General features: G+C 32.0%; 2 protein-coding genes across 2 annotated transcripts; one reads left to right on the top strand and one right to left on the bottom strand.

The window, feature by feature from the left end:
- Positions 1-58: 58 nt before the first annotated feature.
- tmem79a (transmembrane protein 79a) lies at positions 59-7,582 on the top strand. The gene is made up of 5 exons (XM_051136284.1): positions 59-579; positions 2,578-3,125; positions 4,367-4,549; positions 4,670-4,892; positions 6,705-7,582. The coding sequence occupies exons 2-5, from the start codon at positions 2,663-2,665 to the stop codon at positions 6,895-6,897; spliced, it is 1,062 nt and encodes a 353-aa protein (XP_050992241.1). The 5' UTR covers positions 59-579; positions 2,578-2,662; the 3' UTR covers positions 6,898-7,582.
- A 1,752-nt stretch (positions 7,583-9,334) lies between these two features.
- Positions 9,335-22,182, bottom strand: glmp (glycosylated lysosomal membrane protein). Its single transcript, XM_051136281.1, has 6 exons — positions 21,998-22,182; positions 20,130-20,402; positions 17,234-17,428; positions 16,947-17,165; positions 12,391-12,656; positions 9,335-10,405 (listed from the first exon to the last, which is right to left on the bottom strand). The coding sequence occupies exons 1-6, from the start codon at positions 22,094-22,096 to the stop codon at positions 10,234-10,236; spliced, it is 1,224 nt and encodes a 407-aa protein (XP_050992238.1). The 5' UTR covers positions 22,097-22,182; the 3' UTR covers positions 9,335-10,233.
- Positions 22,183-22,803: the final 621 nt, after the last annotated feature.

The raw sequence follows: 22,803 nt of genomic DNA, 5'->3' as shown, positions 1-22,803 counted from the left end.
GGTTTCACCGCGCCTGACTCGCGCACATGTGCAGCAGGGCAGCGCTAGTAAACAAGAGTTTCAGAATAGCTGTCATGCTATGAAAACGTTAGAAACGCATTTCCTCCTTCTTAAAATTTCATTTAACTATATGCTAGTTTCGTTTCATATCAGATGAATAACATACACGCTCATAGATGAACAAATGCGTGTTTAGCAATAGTTGTGTTCAAGCAGAATTAATCATTTTTATTTTTTAGTGCAGTAAATAGTGCGTTTTGCAATTTTTAGAAGCTGACGCCTGCCATTTGAAAACTCATTTATTTTTTAACATGCTTAATTAAGTGCGATTTTGTAGTGCAACGTGTAGTTTGAAACGTATAAGCGTCAAAATGCGCTTTACTTTGAATTCAGCGCGATATACTCTAGTCTAGGCGTTAACGCCAGTCACATGATACCGAAAGAGAAATGATTTACCTGCTGACCGTCTGTCACACCTGTACGTGTGTGTCTGATCACAGCGATACCGATCGAATCTGACACTCCTGTTCTCTTATATATTCGATATACATTTGTTTAATCTTCTCAATGGAGGATCAGGTAAGAAACAACAGCATTTCAACAACTTTTCATTCTCAGACTTCACGGAAGTTGCTTGTTGTGAAATATCAAAGTTTCGTATAAAATATCTCAGATTTCACAAAATGTTTATATGTCATATTTTTTAATTATTCAGAGCAGCGTGTGATTGTATTTGCTCTGAATGAAGCCTTTGGCAAGATTTAAAGCACAGTGAGTCGTATAGTGTCGTTTCTGCTGGATATTGTGTTGATTTCCGTGAGTTCAGGTTAAACAGGTTGAACTACATTACTCTTTACAAACAGCTGCTGCTGCTCGCAGTCTGTCTGCTTTACTGCTGCAATAATGTTTACAATGTAATGAATCAGAGTAACACTTAACAGAGAAGTATTGTGTGTGTGTTCGTCGTCTGCTGATAAATGCGTAAGGAATCTGTTCACTGATAAACCAGCTCTGGGTGAATTTTGTTTTGAACTGATGAATAGAAAGCAGACAGAGAATATTTGATATAACAAAACAAAGATGCTTATTTTACACAGCATTACTTATGTCTTTGGCTTTTTTAACGGACAGGCCAGTAGAGATTGACAGGAAAGTATGGGGTGAAGGGTTGGGAACGGGATTGGCAACGAGTCGGGACTCGAACTCGGGCCTCAGGTGCGGTTGCATTATATGTCAGTGCGCTAACCGCTAGGCTGTCAGCACCTGCGCTTACAAAAACGTATAGAATGATTTATTTTAGAATAATAAGTAATAGGCCTATTATTAATCTACCACCACCAATAATCAGCCTGGTATATACATAATACAATATAATGGTTAAGTTAAATTGCTGAAATTAACACTTTTTTTTTATACAAAAGGTCATAAATACAAAAATAAGTTCAATTAAAAAGTTTATTTACATGTATGCATTTGGAAGATGATTTAAACCAAAGCAATTTGCATTGCATTGAAGATATGAATTGGATCAATTCATGCACTGCCTGGGAATCAAATCCTTGACCTATTTGGGAAACAGAAATGCACTTCAGGTGCATAAAAAACATGTTATCATACTTTCGCTGATGTGAGCTAATACTGAAAAATACTTGGAGCATTTATTAATCCTACTTAATGTTAATTTTATTAAAATTAACTAATACACTGAAAACAATCTTAATTTACAAATTGGTAGTAGATTTAATTTATAATTACAAATACTGCAAATATAATGTAATATAATACAATTACAGCTGCAAATATCACTTTGAATTAAATATGAAATTATTAAGTAGAAAGACTGAAATAGTATTGTCTTGTAAAATGTACTCCAATAGTATTTGTTATATTTAAAACTTAAAAACTTAAAAAAAAAAAAAAAAAAAAAAAAAAAACATTTTTTAATAGTGTATATTATTGAAATTAAAATATGGAATTTGGAGCTGCGTTACTTATATGTGACCCTGGAACACAAAACCAGTCATAAGGGTTAATTTTTTATACATCATTTGTAATACAATTTTTTAAGATTAAGATATTAAGATTTATAAGATATTAAGATTTATCCATTAATGTATGGTTTGTTAGGATAGGACAATATTTGGCTGAGATACAACTTTGAAAATCTGGAATGTGATGGTGCCAAAAAAATTAAAATACTGAGAAAATCGCCTTTAAAGTTGTCCAAATGAAGTTCTTAGCAATGCATATTACTAATAAAAAATTAAGTTTTGATATATTTAGGTAGGAAATTTACAAAATATCTTCATGGAACATGATCTTTTAACATCCTAATGATTTTTGGCATAAAAGAAAAATCAATAATTTTGACGCATACAGTGTATTTTTGGGCAATTGCTACAAATATACCTGTTCTACTTAAGACTGGTTTTGTGGTCCAGGGACAAATATCATATTAATGTCATCTGTAAAGTCATTGTAGATTTTAGAAAGGATTTAAAGAAAGACTGATTCATCTGCGATTTTTGGGCATTTTGAGAAGATCTGCATTTGCTGATTCATTCTCTCTGTGTTTAGGACTCTGGAAATGTGTGACTTTTATATTCAACCCTGAACTAATTGGAGATTCATCAGTCTGTAGATTCACCACTAAACCACAGACATGATCACAGATCAGCAAACAAACCCAGAAAAACAGACTGAGACCAGCATGCTGAAACATCCAGACGAGATCAAACCAACAAACCCCAGTGAGAGCGTCACTGAACTCAGCAGATATGATGGAGATCAGCCGGACAGCAGGACGGAGAGCAGCAGAGAGCTGGAGAAACAAGACGAACCGATGGAAATGCAGAAGAAGCCATGGGACACGGACGACGGCTCGCTAGCTGATGATGAGGATGAAGATGATGAAGAAGATGGCAAACGGCTCCAGGATGCCTGGAGTCCAGAAAAAGCTGTGCAGGCGTTCACGCCGAACGTGATGATCGTGCAGCCGACGGGACACGAGAACGTCCAGAAGGACATTCAGATGAAGAAGATTCCTTTGTACGTGCAGAACTTTCACACAAACCCTCCAGAACATTTCCACCCGGCGTGGATTGACGATATAGACAAACCCGAAGGTAAATCACGCATTTGAACAATGAGCAGGTTTGTTTTCAAAGCATATATAACTGGATTTGTGTGGGACAGATAGTATTTATCATTTAAAAATACAGTTGGTACTACATAATACTTCATTCCAACCCTAAACTCTAGTGGTATGGAAGATACTTGGATGAAAACAGGAGTTTGTCTCAATTAGGAATTGAGTAATTGTGTATTGGTTAGTACATACTGTATACTAGCATGCAACAGTATGAAGTATGCACACTAATGCGTAAGTAATAGTTTTTGTCAGTAATTGTCAGTATTCACATTATAATGCAGTCATTTTTAATTATAGTAACTGCATTTAGTGTAAAATATTAAAACTGTTGTCTGGGTCATTCAAAATTTAAAATTAAAGGTGAATTAGTTTTCATTTTTATATTTTCCACTTTCATTGTAATTTTAGTTACAGTTTATGTAAGTCTATACAGTTTATTAATTTTATTTCAGTTTTTTAGTTCAACTAAACATGAGAAATGTTAAAATAAAATAAAATATGCTTAAATTGTTTTAACATTTTACAATATTTCAGTTAATGTTGGTGTTATTTTAGTATTATTGAGATACTGGTATAGTTTTAAATAATATTTTAAATTTGCTTTTATTTTTGTGTTTATGGTTTTCAGTTTAATTTTAGTTAAACTTTAGGTCATTTTGTTTTTGTATTTTTTATTCAAATTGTATTACTTTTTTTATTTTTATTTTTAATATGCCTATATAGTTTTTTATTCATTTTACTTCTGTTTTATTTTGAGTTTTATTTTAGTACTTCAAGTTGAACTACATAAAAAAAAGAGAAATGCTGCCTTTGCATCTAGCTGGAGTAAAATATTTATTTATTTATTTAACTTTTAAATTTATTTCACTTAAGTAACCTTTTTTCATATTTTCAATGATTTTTATTTCAATTATCGTTTATTTTATATCAAGTAACAAAAAATAAAATATATTAAAAAGTATTTAAAAAAATACTTTAAAATGTAATTTAAATATGAAAAGTGTATTTTATTTTTTGGTTAATGTTTATTTTATTTCAAGTAACAATTTTTAGTTTTAGGTTTTAGTGTTAGTAATCACCTGTGTCAAGTGCATTGCATTGTGGGATACAGTATCATAGTGTACATTTTGGCAAATGGCTCAAAAGTTGTTCTGTGCTAAAATATTTTAATCAGAGTGCTTATGTTGAACACAGATCTCTGTCTCTCACTTCCAGACAGTTGTGTGGAGATCGTGCGCTTGTGTGTGTGTGTAACGGCTGCTGCGGTGATTTTCCCATTACTGACGTGGGGAGGATACAAGCTCCTCCCCTTCAATGCCCCTCCCCTCAACAGCTCCGCCCTCAGGCTCATGTACACGTTACGCTGCGCATTCTTCGCCAGCTTTCCCATCATACTGGGTGAGCAAATCATATCATTACTCCTGTCTTCAGTGTCACATGATCCTTCAGAAATCATTCTAATATGCTGATCAAGAAACATTTTGGATTTTTTTGGAATCGTGACGCTTTATTTTTCAGGTGTGCTGGTTCAGGGTGTGTCGCGTCTGAAATTCGGGAAGCTGAAGCCTCTGTTTGACGGAACGTGGGAAAATCGCGAGGTGGCCGTTCATGGTCATTACGTGCGAGACTCGCTATACCTGTACCTGCTCTACTTCATGCAGCTTGCTGTCATGGCAACATACACCCAACAGGAAATGCTCAAACTGGTGCCGCTTCTCACCATGATGTTTGTCTTTGGCAGGTACATGCTGGGAATGTTACTTTAAATGTAACACTTACAGTAGAAAGTAGACATGTTACATGTGTCTTGGAAAAATGTTACTTTTAAGAATTAAATTAAACATTTAGCTTATTGCAAAATTCTAAAACTACTAATTTTATGATACATTAAAGAAATACAAGTAGAAAAGTTATGCGTACTATAAAAATTTTTACTTTCAAGTTGGAAGTTGGTTATTTTTAAGACTTAAATGTAACATTGGCATTATTAAGATACTCTTAAGTTACATCACTAATTATGTTACTTTAAGGAAGGGAGAGATTTTCACATGTATCAAAAAAATTTATTCAATAAATAGAAATGTTACATTTTTCTTACATTTACATTATTGCAATGCTCTAAAAATATGTTGGTAGTAAGTATATGTTACATTGTGGAGGAGAGACATTTTATATATCAATAGATATGTTACATGTTTCATAAAAAATGTTACTTTTAAGAATAATGTGACATTTACATTATTGCAATACTCTGATATTATGTTACTAATAATTAAATGTTACATTTTTATATATATGAATAGATATGTTAAATATTTTTTTAGAAACGTTACTTTTAAGACCTAAATGTAACCTTCACATTATTGCAATACTCTAAAAATATGTTGGTAATGAGTATATGTTACATTGTTTGAAGAGAGACATTTATATATGAATAGAAATGTTACATGTTTCTTAACTTTTAAATGTAACATTTACATTACTGCAATACTCTAAAAATATGTTACATTGTTTAAAGACAGACATTTATATATGAATAGATATGTTACATTTCTTTGGAAATGTTACTTTTAAGACTTAAAATTGTAACATTTGCATTATTGAAATACTCTAAACTTACAAGGGAGAGATTTACACCTGGAGAACTATTTATAATAAATTCAATAAATAGAAATGTTACATGTTTCTTAACTTTTAAATGTAACATTTACATTATTGCAATACTCTAAAAATATGTTGGTAATAAGTATATGTTACATTGTTTGAAGAGAGACATTTATATATGAATAGATATGTTACATGTTTCTTAAATTTTTTTACTTGAAAGATGTAACATTTACATTATTGCAACAGTCTAATATTATGTTACTAATTATTATGTTACATTGTTTGTGGAGGAGAGACATTTTATACATATGAATAGATATGTTACATGTTTCTTTAAAAATGTTACTTTTAAGACTTAAATGTAACATTCTCATTATTGCAATACTCTAAAATGATATTACTAATAATTATGTGTTACATTGTTTGTGGAGGAGAGCTATTTATATATGAATAGATGTTACGAGTTTCTTTGGAAATGTTACTTTTAAGAATTAAAAATGTAACATTTACATTATTGAAGCTAGATTTTAAACTATTTATAATAAATTCAATAAATATAAATGTTATGTGTTTCTTACTTGGAAAATGTTACTTGTGACTTTTAAATGTAACATTTACATTAAAATACCAAGTAAATTAAGAAATGTTCTTATCTGAAAAAAGTGACATGGATATTTTGTTTTATATTCAGAAAGTAACATGTTACTTTATTAATTCCAAAAAGCATGTACTGCATGTTACTTTATGTAAACAAACCGAACAAATCATTCATGTACCATTTTTTACAGAAACTGTCACATTCAATTCACTGTGACGGTTTACATAGGAATTTGTGTACAAATGATTTACAAACGTATTCTCTCTTACTTGATGAACGATGCATATATTAGTGTATTCTGAATGTATTTTTGTGGCTCATGAAAGCGTGTGTGTATTTTATTTTCAGACTGATCTACTGGGTGTGTGTCGTATTCGGCAGCAGCGTACGAGCGCTCGGATTCGCCCTGTCCTTCCTGCCTCTGCTTGTTCTGTTGGGCGCAAACCTTTATTTCATTGGCTCGGTGAGTGGACAGGAGGCGGTGTTTCACGTGACCCCGCCCACTACAGCCCCACCCCCAAAGCAGAGATGGTGGGGCTGAAAACATCGTCTGAATAATCAGAATTGTTACTTAAAAAAAAAAAAAAGAGTTTTTTTACTGCAGAAGTCACGCCCGTCCAGCGAGATGATCAAAGCATAAAGACTGAAAGAGTAAATTAAGGACTCTCACTTGCACTGAAAGGCAGAGACAATGAATGGGCTGAAACGCGATATGTGTCATGATAAAACCAGTTTAACTGCTGCAAACGCTCTTGATTTGGGCTTTCAGCAAATCTGACCTCAGTAGTTAATCACTATGACTTCACAAACATGTCTGAAATCAAAAGAAATTGATGTAATGTGAAGAAAATACTGGTATATTTAAAACATGCTTAATTATAAAAACAACGTCAGAAGTGTAACGGAACTAAAATAGCAAAATTTAATTGAATTTTAACCTGGACATGTCATGTGTTTTTTTTTTTTTTTTTTTTTTTTTTTGTGAGATTAACTTAGTCTTGGATAATAATTGTATTTTTTTGTATTACAGGAAAGTATTTGGACGCTTAATGTTTCAGACATGTTGTTTTTGTCATGCCATGATTGTTGCTGAAATTTCATTGATTGTGCCATATTCTTCATATGTAATGTTTATCATAATGCAGTCTTAGTGAATCTGATGTTTCCATCTGCACATGATGTTTGAATGTTTATGAATAAATGATGCACAAGATGTTTGATTTTAATGTTCTCTGTGTTTGATTAAGGTTTGAGTATTATTTTTCCTAACAGTTTAAAAAGACCACATAAAAATGTATTATTTTAAAAAGATTTTATATTTATTTAGTATATATATTGTAATTTTTAATAATTACATTTTAAGTTTTTTTTTTTTTTTTTTTTAAATTACAATAGGGTTTTTATACAGATACTGTAAAATAAAATTCCAGGACTTTCAAGGACAATGTCTTCTCTTTTAAATTCTAAAAAATCAGAACAATAGATAAACAAAAATATACTAATAAAAAAAGTTAAGCACATGCAAATTATTACTACTAAAGCATTACAAAGTATACTACACTTTTACGATAGTAAAACCACAGTTAATTTTCTTAAGGGATTTGTTTTTGTGCACACTTCTTTTTCTTAGTTTTGTTTTTATAACTCTGCCGCCTTATTAGTTTGATGTTTTCTACCGTTTAAGGAAAAAAAAAAAAAAATCAGAAAAAAGATTCGCGAAATCGCTCCGAAATCCTGAAACAAATGATTTGCGAACCCGCACTAAAGTCCCGATCTGAATCAAACGATTCACGATTCACACTCTGTAATTCCGACTCCGACCAAAAGATTCGCGAACCCGCTTCAAAGTTCCGTTCTAAATCAAATGATTCACGATCCACAAAAACTCCCGATCTGATCAGGCCTCGGATCGCAAATCATTTGACTTAGATCGGAACTTTGCGTAACGCGAATCATTTGATTTAGATCGGGACATTAATCGCATATCGTGAATCACTTTATTTGAATAATTTGCAAAATGATTCACAAACCTGTTCTGATCTACGTGATCTCCGATCTTCGCGATACGCGCTCTGAATAATGACTCCCAAACCAAACTTTTAGATCAGGACTCGGATCGCAAATCGCGAATCATTCGCGAATCTTTTGATGTAGATCGAAACTTCAAATCGCGTTTTTGCGAATCATTTGATCGGAACCCGTTCCGATCTAAATCAAATGATTCGTGATACGGAATCCGATTGAAGCACTTCGAAACAGTGAATCATTTTGCGACGCAATGGTTAAACTGATTCGGAGTTTCGAAAAGCTCCGTTTCACTCATCAAGTGCTTTTTAAAATCGTTACAAGCGATGTTAAAATTCGAAAATGAATAGCTCTTTTAATTTGATCTGGTTTTTGCTAGTGAATCGTTTTAAAAAGTCACGAGTTTGATTCGGATCGATTCCAGCATAAATGACTCAATTGATTTGGTTCATCTGTTCCTGTTTTCGGGTCTTGCCATGTTTACACAACACTGTCAGTACTGCTACTGGCTTAGCTCAACTGTTTTCTAACATTAACTGAAATAAGCAAAATTATTATTGACAAAATTAAACATATTTCATAGATACATTGTCTTTCAATAATTCAAGCAGTTTTCAAGTATATCTCTTTAAGAATACTGCTATTTTCAAGGGTTTTCCAGGCCTTACATTTCAAAAAGTCAAATTCAAGCACTTTAAGCACCTTGTATGAACCTTTTAAAAAAATATTTTAAACATTTTTAATATTTTATAATTTTTCGAAGTTTGGACAATATGGGGAAAAGTAAATAATAAAACAAACCAAAAAACCTAAATATTAAACCGACAAACTTCTGATTTAAAAATATGTGCTTTATAACTGTAATCAGTGTAAATAAGAATTACAATAAATAATTTAAGTACAATCTCATATGTACAATTTCATATTTTTATATTTACATATATTTGTACAGTTTTATTATTTTCCTTGCAGATTTGCAAGCATCCAGGAAAAAAGTAAATGATTAACTAAAAATAAATTAATCTCATTTATTGCATCATGCCGTTTATTTTGTCTTATATTTCACAGATTAGGGCCATATTCCTCATGTTTATCATAATGCATTCTTGTGTCTGAAGTTTCCATCTGTATATGTTGAAATGTTTATAAATAAATGATGCACAGGATGTCAGTCCACAAGAAAGTGTTGAATAAATTTATATAGTGAAATGAAAAGTCGTCGAATCCATATTTACATTTTATAAGTCACTGTTGGCAACAACAACAACAAAAAGAAAGATTTCAGAGTGTTCCTACATGGTGCAAATGAACGTTTACAAAAACATCTTTGACAATAAACTCTCCCATAAACCACAGTTATGTTAAAACCATCAAAACTCAACACAATAAACACAGTGAGAATCCCTGAGAATCTCCAGCAGTGCAGTTTCCATTAAATATGAAAGCATTTGCATAGATTTCAGAATTAAAGAGAAAATCATGGTTTAAATCTTTAAAATGTGCAGCTGTCATCAATCTGGCCAATTAAATCGATTCTACAAGCAGGATTTTGGCACAAACAAACATCAAGTATGAAAAATGATGGCGTAAAAACAAAACAATCAAATAATAACTCATTTGCACTTTCAGGTTTGATCCTTGTTTGACTGGCCAATGAGGTTAAAGTATAAACGTGTAAAAAAAATCAATGTTATACGTTTAAATCAAAACCCTTCCAGAGAGTGTTTGTCTGTGTAGTTGGTCAGCTATATTTCACTCCCTCATCCACTCGTCAGTAACGTGTTTCTAATGTTCCGCTCAGGAGTCAGTTACCTCGTCACTGATTGGCAGGTGTGTGCAGTGCCGTAACGTCTCAGTTGATTGGCTCGTAGACTGACGAGTGCGACATCCTCTTGCGGATCCAAACAAACACTCCACCCACGATAATGAGGGCCAGCGGAGTACCAAGTCCAACAGCTATGATGATAATGATTAACGTGGAGAACGATTCGGCCGGAGGTTCGCCCACGCCCATTAAAACAGTCCTGTGGAGTGAAGCAGAGTTCAGGGTTCAGACAAACATCATTCACAGCACAGCAGCCCCAGAGTGTTTTAATGTGTGTATTTGGTTTGTGGTGTGTCAGTTTAATGTTCAGAGTCTCTATAAGTCACTCATTGGTAATCTGACGCCTATAAAACATTGATGTGTTTGTCTGAGCGCCCAGCAACTTCTGGCTCGACCAATCACGTGAGTTTGGGGCGGGACTATAAGTATGACTGACCAATGACAGATGAGGGTGTTCAGGAAACCTGTATGAAAACGGTCAGTATTCTGTATTTAAGGTATTTAAATATGAGCAGATGTTACTAAAAAATACGGGCTTTATTGTAATTAATGGAAAAACACAGTCAAAGACTGTTCAGTTTGTTACAAGTTGCAATAAATTTATTATAGAAGTATGATAGTATATAACTTATATATAATAACTTTACTAAGAATAATGTTTTTAAACAAAGCTTTCAAAAAGACACCAAAACATTAAATTTACAAAAAAACAAAACAAAAACAAACAAACAACAAAAAAAAAACATGCAAAAAAAACCCGTAGAAAATTGTGTTATGTTTTTCTGAATTTAAATATTTTGGGGGAAAAACGTTTACATTATTTCACCATTTAATTATTTTTCTTACAGTTTGGAAAATGGCCCAACGTAAATGATCAACAAAAATAAATAAATAAAAATAAATATTTATTTATGTTGATCATATATATATATATATATATATAGGGTTTTAAAAAGACGCCACAAATAATAAATTATGTTAATAATTTAATAATTAGAATTATGTTAATAATTAATATTTAAGTTGGGAAAAAACAAAAATGAAACAAAACAAAACCAATATATATATTTTTTGTTTTTCCCAATTTAAATAAATGTGAAGTGAACTTTTAATAATTGCACTATTTCACTATTGTCACTATTTAACAGTTTGGAAAAATAAAAAACAGTAAATGACAAAAAAATAAATAAAATAATGGATCTTTTAACATATCACTACAAAACTTTCAATTTACAAAAAAAAAAAAAAAAAAAAAAAACTTTTAAAAACACCTCATAAATAATAATTATGTTTTTTTCTTTTTTTCAAATAATTAAGTTGGGAAAAAATAAAAATGAAACAAAACAAAACCAATAAATATACATATATAGTTTTTGTTTTCCCAATTTAAATATTCGAGAAAAAAAAAGTGTACATAATTTCACTATTTTATTATTTTCCTAACAGTTTGTAAAATGGACCATAAATGGACCAAAGTAAATGATCAACAAAAATAAATAATTACGTTAATCAAATAATAATTACATTAATTTTTTCCCCAAATATTTAAGTTGGGAAAAAACAAAACAAAACAAAAAAGTTTTAATATTTTATTAACTCTAATTACCCAAAATAATATAAAATATTTGTAATATTTTATTATTTTCCTCAGATTGGCAAGTGTGGGGGAAAAACACAATGAAGCAAAAATTACATACAAAAATTACAATTACATTTTGGCGGCTGTCTTTAAAAAAAACTCCCCCGGTATGGTTTCGGTGGTCCTTGTCATTCGTTTTTTTTTTTTTCGATCAGTTATAGCATGCTGTAACTGCTGAATGGGCATATATTTGTAATATTTTATTATTTTCCTCAGACTGGCAAGTATGGGGGAAAAACACGATGAAGCAAAAATTACATATTTTGTGTAAAAATACAGTAAAATCTGGACAGACCGCACAAAAATGGCAATGTCTAAAATAACTATTTTTCTTAAAAGTCAAAAATATAATTGAACCAGTGTATAAACATTAATTTATACCAACAAAACATTTTCTATAGGTAGAAATAGCTCATTAAAGTAATAACTGCAGGTTAGCACTTTTTACAGTGCACCTCCGTCCCTCACAGTCTTGCTTTATTCATTTTCTCAGTTCAGTCTCTAATGCTCCTCATGAACAATGTCAAATTACTCATCACACTCACCAGCTGACGTATTTGGTGGCACTGTAAAACACTGGGTCTTTAGCGATGCCGAAGCTGATGTTCAGTCCGTGAGTCTGAGGATTGTCTGTGAAATACGCCTGAACCAGACCAGAGTCAGGGATGTGATTCACAGACACGAGCCTGGAGTGTTTGCAGGGTGTTGCGTCCTCAAATGCCGGCTCGGCTTTACGATACGCCACGGGTTTCCACTGATTATAACCCCTCACACCACTGCTGTTCACCGGAAACGACACCCACTGAGCAACCTGACAGAAGAGACGACAACATTCACAACAATCAACTCAACACAATTTATACCAGATTTTACATTTATGCATTTACACTTTTAACATTTTGTTAAACAACAACTAAAATTTTGGTAACACATAAAGCATTTATGTATAACGCATTCTAAAGACATTCATAATGCACGCTGTAATCTTTTCATTGAAAAGTTTAATAAAATTTAAAAAAACAAAACAAAACTAAAACCAGATAAAAAAGTTGTTAAAAAAGTTGCTAGCATGTTTCTAACATGATTAGCAAGTTGCTAACATGTTTCTAGCATGATTAGCAAGTTGTTAACAAGTTGCTAGCATGTTTCTAGCATGATTAGCAAGTTGGTAGCATGTTTCTAGCATGATTTGCAAGTTGTTAACAAGTTGCTAGCATGTTTCTAACATGATTAGCAAGCTGATAACATGTTTCTAGCATGATTAGCAAGTTGATAACGTGTCTAGCATGATTAGCAAGTTGTTAACATGTTTCTAGCATGATTAGCAAGTTGATAACATGTTTCTAGCATGATTAGCAAGTTGCTAGCATGTTTCTAGCATGATTAGCAAGTTGGTAGCATGTTTCTAGCATGATTAGCAAGCTGATAACATGTTTCTAGCATGATTAGCAAGCTGATAACATGTTTCTAGCATGATTAGCAAGCTGATAACATGTTTCTAGCATGATTAGCAAGTTGCTAACATGTTTCTAGCATGATTAGCAAGTTGATAACGTTTCTAGCATGATTAGCAAGTTGCTAGCATGTTTCTAACATGATTAGCAAGTTGATAACATGTTTCTAGCATGATTAGCAAGTTGCTAACATGTTTCTAGCATGATTAGCAAGTTGATAACATGTTTCTAGCATGATTAGCAAGTTGCTAACATGTTTCCAGCATGATTAACAAGTTGTTAACAAGTTGCTAGCATGTTTCTAACATGATTAGCAAGTTGCTAGCATGCTTCTAGCATGACTGGCAAGTTGATAACATGTTTCTAGCATGATTAGCAAGTTGATAACATGTTTCTAGCATGATTAGCAAGTTGATAACATGTTTCTAGCATGATTAGCAAGTTGATAACATGTTTCTAGCATGATTAGCAAGTTGCTAGCATGTTTCTAGCATGATTAGCAAGTTGATAACATGTTTCTAGCATGATTAGCAAGTTGCTAACATGTTTCTAGCATGATTAGCAAGTTGTTAACAAGTTGCTAGCATGTTTCTAACATGATTAGCAAGCTGATAACATGTTTCTAGCATGATTAGCAAGTTGATAACATGTTTCTAGCATGATTAGCAAGTTGATAACATGTTTCTAGCATGATTAGCAAGTTGCTAGCATGTTTCTAGCATGATTAGCAAGTTGATAACATGTTTCTAGCATGATTAGCAAGTTGCTAACATGTTTCTAGCATGATTAGCAAGTTGTTAACAAGTTGCTAGCATGTTTCTAACATGATTAACAAGCTGATAACATGTTTCTAGCATGATTAGCAAGTTGCTAGCATGTTTCTAGCATGACTGGCAAGTTGATAACATGTTTCTAGCATGATTAGCAAGTTGATAACATGTTTCTAGCATGATTAGCAAGTTGATAACATGTTTCTAGCATGATTAGCAAGTTGTTAGCATGTTTCTAGCATGATTAGCAAGTTGCTAGCATGTTTCTAGCATGATTAGCAAGTTGTTAACAAGTAAAAAAAAAATAATGCATTATAATACTTGAAGGGTGTTGGTCATGTTTTTAATGCATTATATTATCTAGAGGTGTAAAAATTAATAGATTATAGTATAATAATGTTTTATAACTGTGGTTACAATTATTCTTGAGATCATTTTAAGGTGAATTACAAAGCACAACTTAACTAATGAACTAATGGAACCTTATTGTAAAGGTCGACCAAAAAAAAAAAAAAAAACAACTTAATTTTAGTACTTTTAGTATGGCTTTATAAATAAGCTACTTCTTTCAGTAACAAGTAATCAAATGAATTACTGTTTCCCATTACAATGCTGTTACGTTACTGACAATAAAATGCGGCGTTACTATAATTTTTGCGTTCTTTTTCTGAGGTAAATTCTGGCTTATTCCTCTTAGCGTGTGTTTTTCCAGTAATGAAAAGTAGGTGAGATGAACTTGATCAATACTAATTTTTGTTTACGGAGGTGATGTGGGCGTTTACATCACCGTGCATATGAAATATGAAAAGCGGAGCCGAGAAAACGAGCTCAGATAGGAAAAACTGCTTGCATTAATATCATACGGATTACTTTATCACAGAATATTTGTTTTCGATATGACTTACTTCATTTACAAGTAGACATTTCACGCTTTCTATACTCTACATATATTTCTCATGCTAACAACATGGTAGTAACATGCTAATCATGCTAGCAACATGCTAGTGAATTGCTATTCATGCTAGAATCATGCTAACAACATGCTAATCATCCTAGAAACACGCTATTCATGCTAAAATCATGCTAGCAACGTGCTAGTAACTTGCTATTCATGCTAGAATCATGCTAACATGCTAGTAACTTGCAAATCATAAGAACGTGCTAGTTTCATATTAAACATGTTAACATCATGCTAGTAACATGTTAATCATGGTAGAATCATGCTAACAACACATTAGTAACATGCTAATCATGCTAGTGACTCGCAAATCATACTAACAACATGCTAGTAACATGTTAATCATGCTAGAAACATGCTATTCATACTAAAACCATGCTAGCAACATGCTAGTAACTTGCTAATCATGCTAGAATCATGCTAACAACACATTAGTAACATGCTAATCATGCTAGAATCTTGCTAATCATGCTAGTGACTCACAAATCATACTAACAACATGCTAGCAACATGATAACAACATGCTTGTAACATGCTATCCATGCTAGAAACATGCTATTCATACTAAAACCATGCTAACAACATGCTAGTAACATGTTAAACATGTTAGAAACATGCTAATCATGCTATAATCATGATAACAACATGATAGTAACATGTTAATCATGCTAGAATCATACTAACAGCATGCTAATAACATGCTAATCATGATAAAATCATGCTAGCAACATTCTAGCAACTTGCTAATCATGTTAGCAACATGCTAGTAAAATGATAATCATGTTAACAAGTTAACAACTTGCTAATAAAATACTAGCAACTTGCTAATCATTCTAGACACATGCTAGCAACATGCTAGTTCTAGCTATCTATCTAATCTTTGAAACTTAAAACTACTTCAAACTGAAAACCTTCAAAGTTCTAGCTTTTAAAACTTTTTAAACTTCCTGTTTTAGCTTTCTTAAGCCAATTTCAAAGTTGTGTCTTGATGAACTTTATCTAGTTTTATTTATTTTACAAAAGCACATTGTTTTCTTGTTATTATGACTATACACAAATCAAAGTAGACCCTAGTTCTTTTCATGGTCATCAAGAAAAAATGAGACAGATGGCACCGGTGCCAGTTACTTTTTTTCCCTATTTATTGAGTGAAAGCTCTCCTGTCCCCATGTTGAGAGAAATCGAGAGTAAGATGATACTTTAGTTCTAGACTAAATGTGAACATGCATTAATTTAGCCCACATGCAGTATTCCTCAAAATGAATAAAAACAGTGAAATGCAACTCATAATGACGCAAACCTGCACTAATTAAATACTTGAAATAATACAAATATCCTTTATGCATTTACTCAAGATAAACTAACATTTGTTCTTCTTTTTTATTGCTGAAGAGTGTTGAACTTTCTTTTTCTATGGTCTACTGTACAGACATAAATTGATTTTTCCTTCAGTCTGAGGCTTTCAGTGTGAAAGTGCTTTTACATATGCCAAAAAAACTTTTTATATTAAAAACAAACAAGCAAGCCCCACCCAGATTAACGCAAAAATAACGTAACGCAATACTTTCTATAAAAAGTAACTAAGTAATATAATTAGTTTTTTTTTTTAGGGAGTAACACAATATTGTAATGCTTTACTTTTAAAAGTAACTTTGCACAACACTGGTGTAGATTAGTGTATAATGCTTTATTCATTTACCATATTTAATATTGAACATATTTGACTTTTTTTTTTTTTTTTTTTAAAGTAACACAAAAGTTACTTTCCCTGGCAATTAGTTACTTTTGTAATGATGTAATTCAGTTAATATCTCAGTTACTTTTTGTGTGAAGTAACTAGTAACTATAACTAACTACTTTTTTTAAAGTAACGTGCCCAACACTGGTTACCCCAAAGCCATGTTTGCTGTAGTTTTCACCTTAAAGATGGAGGGTGTGTATTCATCGTCTATGGAGCTGTGGACGTCCACTCGTCCCTGGAATTCAGATTCACCAACAGAGTGAAACTCCAGAGCGAATCTGGAGCTGTTTCCTCGCGGCGTCACGCCGTTCAGCCACACGCGCAGCTGCGATGAGTTGGCGTTATGAAGGAGACTCGGCCAGGCCTTTTCACGACCCTCCGACTCAAAAGCTGAGAACTGATGACACACATGAGTTATTCTAAATCTAAACATTACCTGTTAGATGTTTCTGTAGTTCTGCTGACCTGCAGACAGAGGGTGCCGTTGAGGAAACTCTCTGTTTCCTTTCCGCCGCACAGCATCACAGTGGGATCCGACTGGTTATCATTGATGCTAAGGTTAGACCACGTGAAGTTCTGGAGCTCGTATGGAGGGTAAAAGCTGGACTCCGCGGTCTGCTGTGGGTCGGCGGTGTCATTGACGTCATCATACTCCCACACCTGATAAACAAACACATCAGTGTTTTCACATTTTCATTTCTTATCTTCATCTGTCTGTAAAGGCATCAGTGTCTCAAAGGCACAATGGCAAAAACAGATATAATAAATTTATAACAGAATAAACAATTTAGTGTTCTTGTGAATTCTAATAACAATAAATAATATTACAATTACTACAGGTTATTATAAAACAGCACATTTATAAATAAAAAAGGATTAGGCTTGTAATAAACCTATATAGTATGCTTAAGAACTCTAAAGATATTAATAATAATTAAAAGTATTGTTATTAACAATAACACATTTTATTATTGTTATTATTATTATTATTACTAAAAATATTACATTTTATTTATTTATTTATTTAGTATTACTACAAGTTATTATAAGACAGCACATATATGAATTGAATAAAAAGGATTAGGCTTGAAATAAACTATTTAGTGTACTTGTGACATCTTAAATAATCATCATCATTTTTATTAATACATGTTACTACTATAACAATTTAGTGCATTTGTGAACCCTAATAATGATAATTATCATTAAAAATGTAATTATTTTTATATAGAATTACTACAAATAAAAAAATTGATTACGGTCAAATTAAAAGAGATTAGGCTTGTAGTAAACAATTTTGTGTATTTGTGAACTCTAACTATCATCATTACATTTATTATTAATAATGATAACAGTTGCAATTTCATACACTACTGTATAGGTTATTATAAAACAGCACATTTATTAATAAAAAAGGATAATGCATGTAAAAAACTATTTAGTGTACTTGTGAACTCTTAAATAATCATCATCATCATTATTATTATTTACACATGTTATTATAACAACAATTTAGTGTATTTGTGAACTCTAATAATTGTAATTATTATTAAAACCTTTATTTTTATTCAGAATTACTACAAATCAAATAAAAAATTATTTGGTTACTATCAAATAAATAGATTAGGCCTGTAATAAACAATTTAGTGTATTTATGAACTGTAATCAACTGTTATCACTATTATTATTATGAATAATTATAATATCAATTGTTATTATTTCATATTACTACAAGTTATTATAAAACATTTATAAATCAAATAAAATAGTTTAGGTTTGTAATTCACATTGACTTCACTGTGAAAAAAGCCCAGCAGAGGTTGTACTTTCTTCATCAACTGAAAAAGTTCAATCTACCACAGGCACTGATGACACAGTTTTGCTCCGCTGTCATTGAGTCGGTTCTGTGCTCTTCTATAACTGTCTGGTTTGGGGCAGCCAGTAAATCAGATATAAGAAGACTGCAACGGACTGTTAGGACAGCAGAAAGAATCATTGGTGTGCACCTGCCCAACCTTCAGGACTTCTACATCTCCAGAGTGAAGAAACGGGCAGGAAACATCATCCAAGACCCGACTCACCCCGGACACAACCTGCTTGCACTTCTCCCCTCAGGCAGACGCTACAGATCCCTGAGCACTAAAACATCTAGACATAAAAACAGCTTTTTCCCAAATGCCATCTCCAGCTTAAACAGATAAACATGAATCATTACCTGGGTTCTACAATTCATTTCTGTATTTCTTTCTCCATTTCTAATTATTGTCTCTTTCTGTAGTATTATTATGTAAATACTCATGCACATCTCTTATTTATATAGCTGTATATAGAGAAAATAATGCACAAATCTGTACATAAGTCATCTGTTCCAGATTCATACACATTATTATTTATTTTAAGTTTTTATTTTATTTAAATGTTGTATGTATGTATGTATGTATGTACCAGGAGCACCTTAAAAAAACCACAACAAATTCCTTGTGTGTTTGCGCACACTTGGCAAATAAAGCTAATTCTGATTCTGATAAAAATAGTGCACTTGTGAATGTTTATAATAATAATAATAATAATAATAATAATTACTATTATTATTATTAATTATAATAAATGTTACTATTAGACAGCACATTCATAAATTAAATAAAGAGATTATGCTTGTAATAATTGTGAAAAAAATGTTTTATTATACTATTTTTTAAGTCTTATTAGTATTATTATTATTAGTAGTAGTAGTATTAATAACAGTTGTTATTATAAGTTATTATAAAACAGCACATTTATAAATAAAATAAAATAGCTTGTGAATGCTAATAATAATAATAATAACTATTATTATTATAAATTATAATAAAGATTACTATTATAATTTAGTATTACTACAAGTTACTATAAGACAGCAGATTCATACATTACATAGAAGAGATTATGCTTGTAATAAATTTAGCATACTTGTGAAATATACTTGTTTATTTATAGTATTTAGCATGCTTATTATTATTACTACTACAGGTTATTATAAGATGTGAAAACAATATATTTATCTATTCAATACTGAGTTTGGATGCATCTGAAATCACATACTTCCCAACTATATCGTAGGCGAAAAACAGTATGTGACTAAAGAAGTATGTCCAATTTCACAGTACTTATAAAAGAGGCTGAAGTACCCAGATGGCCTACTACTTCACTTTACTATCCCATTTATAAATAGCAGTGACATGACGCAACTGATGCTGGAAGATCATGTGACAATGACAACATGGTGAATATAGTACATCCAGATTACATTCAGACTACATAGAATATTCATATTACTTATTTATAAAGGCCTGTATTTGCACAGACAGACATTTACACTTACTCTGGTGAACACTAGTGCGCTGCTGTACTGCACGCTGTCCTGCGGCTCCACCTTCAGGCTGCCGGATAAACTGTGGTTGATGAAGTTAGGCCAGTTCACCTGCACCGTAGACTGAGTGCTGTTTGTGTGGACCAGCAACAGCGCTGGAGCTCCACGATTACAGATCAAGAAGTGCAGCGTGTCATTGAGCCCCAGCCCTCGCACATGAACCAGACCCACCTCAGGAGGAAGAACCGACGGAGGCTTCAGACCAGGATTCAGCTCTACAGACACCTGAGACCATACGAGAGAAGACGAGATATTATATGAAGTTTTGTTGACATTTTAAATTGCAAAAACAGAAATGCTTTGCTCCACATGGTAATATTTTATTGCATATCTTTTTATGAATTTATAGTTACCATATTTACAGAGTTAATAAAGAGAAAATGCTGGAAGAGCAATCTGAACTACTGCCACCAGAAAGAAACCCCTTATATTTGAGCCTTGATTTAGTTAAATAATAATTTCTCATTATAGTTTCTCACATTTCGATTAAAGTTTATGTTAGAATTATAAAATATGATGCAGGTTATGGGTTTTAAAAGTATGAAACATCAGTACACATAAATAATAACTCTAAAATGTACAGTGCCATTCAAAATTTTGGGATTAGTAAGACTTTTGTTTATTAAAGAAGTTTCTTCTGCTCATCAAGGCTGCATATGTTTGATCAAAAATATAGAAAAAACCTGTAATATTATGAAAATTTATTGGAGTTTAAAATAATGGTTTTCTATTTTAACATACTTTAAAATACAATTTATTTCTGTGATGCAACGTTTTTAGCATCATTACTCAGTCTTCAGTGTCACATGATCCTTCAGAAATCATGTTGATTTATTATCAATGTTAGAAACAGTTATGTTGCTTAATGTTTTTTGGAACCTGTGATACTTTTTTTTCAGGATACTTTGATGAATAAAAAGTTAAAAAGGAACAGCATTTATTCAAAATAAAAATATTTTTTAACAATATACACTACCATTCAAAAGTCTGGTGTCAGTCTATCTATTTTGGATAAATGCCTTTTTAACTTTTTATTCATCAATAAATCCTGAAAAAAGTATCACAGGCTCCAAAAAAATATAAAGCAGCAAAACCTTTTTTAACACTGATAATAAATCAGCATATCAGAATGAATTATGAAGGATCATGTGACACTGAAGACTGGAGTAATGATGAAAATTCAGCTTTGATCACATAAATAAATTACATTTTAAAGTATATCAAAATAGAAACCAGTATTTTAAAATGCAATAATATTTCATAATATTACAGTTTTTTTCTGTATTTTTTCTGTATCAAATAAATGTAGCCTTGGTGAGCAGAACAAAACTTCTTTTTTTTTAAAAAAAATAAAATAAAAATCTTACTGAATGTCACTAATTACACTGAAATCTTACCTAGTTGTGTTCAGACCTTTCAAAATACATAAAGAGGAACTTGACAACCAGCAAGACAGGCAAAAAATCAGCCATAATGTGCAATGGTATAGTGTTTCAGAAAAAAATACCATAGTAGTTGTTTTGGATATGTACCATTGTACTCTGAAGGTAAATAATTATGTTAGTCAAATATTGCTATGGTATTATCCATCACTGAACCACTGCAAAATATTTTTGTAAGGTATGAGCCTCAATGCACACATGAACTCATCTAAAATAAACATCACGTCCAAACACTGGATAAAACAACCAAGGGTAAAAGTAATTATTTTTCTAAACTGTGTCTATGACGGAAGTATTTGCAGCGTTGTAAATGTTATATGTTGTTGCACCGGAATGAAGTTTGTTTCATTGTTTTGAATCTCAGTGATACATTGTTACCTTCCGTCGAAATGTATCTCCACTTCCCAGGAATCCAAGCGCAGCGCCAAACACAACAAACACCACAGAAAATATAAAATTGACTTTACACGTCGCCATGCTTTAAACAATCAACATAAATGCGGAATGAAGAAGTGACATGTCTATTGCTGTTGTTGTAGTTTCATATCGATCATGTGACGTGAGATCAGTTCCGCGTGACGTCACCACGTGACATCTAACGTGCTCGCCGAGAATTCCCAACGCATTCATTCATTTTTTTTTTTTTATTAATTTTATTATTATTATTATTATTATTGAAAAGCGCATTTGTTTTGTGTAGTCCATTTTTTATAATTTATATTCATATTTATAAATTGAAACATCAGGAATGCCATTTAAAAAGTCTTTTGGTGGAAAGAAATTACGGTAATTTAGATATAATAGGTGATATTTTCAGGTATAAATAGTACGACATTCGAGAATGTTAGTTATTCTGAATAAACTAAAATCTGTCTTTCCGCATTGCTGTTTCACAGTCAGTTCGGTGGAGGCGGTAATACATAAGAATAAACAAGAGAGGGAAGGTCTCTCTTTTTTATTTTTTTTTTTTTTTTTTAGGAAGTTCTATGCCAACCGGAAGACATGTAGCAATACATACACCTGTTGAAACCGGCTTAATCAGGCTCTGTCATGGAGTTTTCTTGCATTTCGTGTTCGGCTGGCGTTCACAAGAATGTCTGCCCGGCAATTTACAGCAGCTTTCTAAAAAAGAAAATTCGTAAATGTACCTTTTATCAGACAACTTCCGCCTTCGCTCGGACTGC

Source organism: Labeo rohita, chromosome 19, assembly GCF_022985175.1.
Source record: "Labeo rohita strain BAU-BD-2019 chromosome 19, IGBB_LRoh.1.0, whole genome shotgun sequence".
Classification (NCBI taxonomy): Eukaryota; Metazoa; Chordata; class Actinopteri; order Cypriniformes; family Cyprinidae; genus Labeo; species Labeo rohita.
The sequence above is the reverse complement of the archived record's forward strand: the minus strand, read 5'-3'. Positions and strand labels throughout refer to the sequence as shown.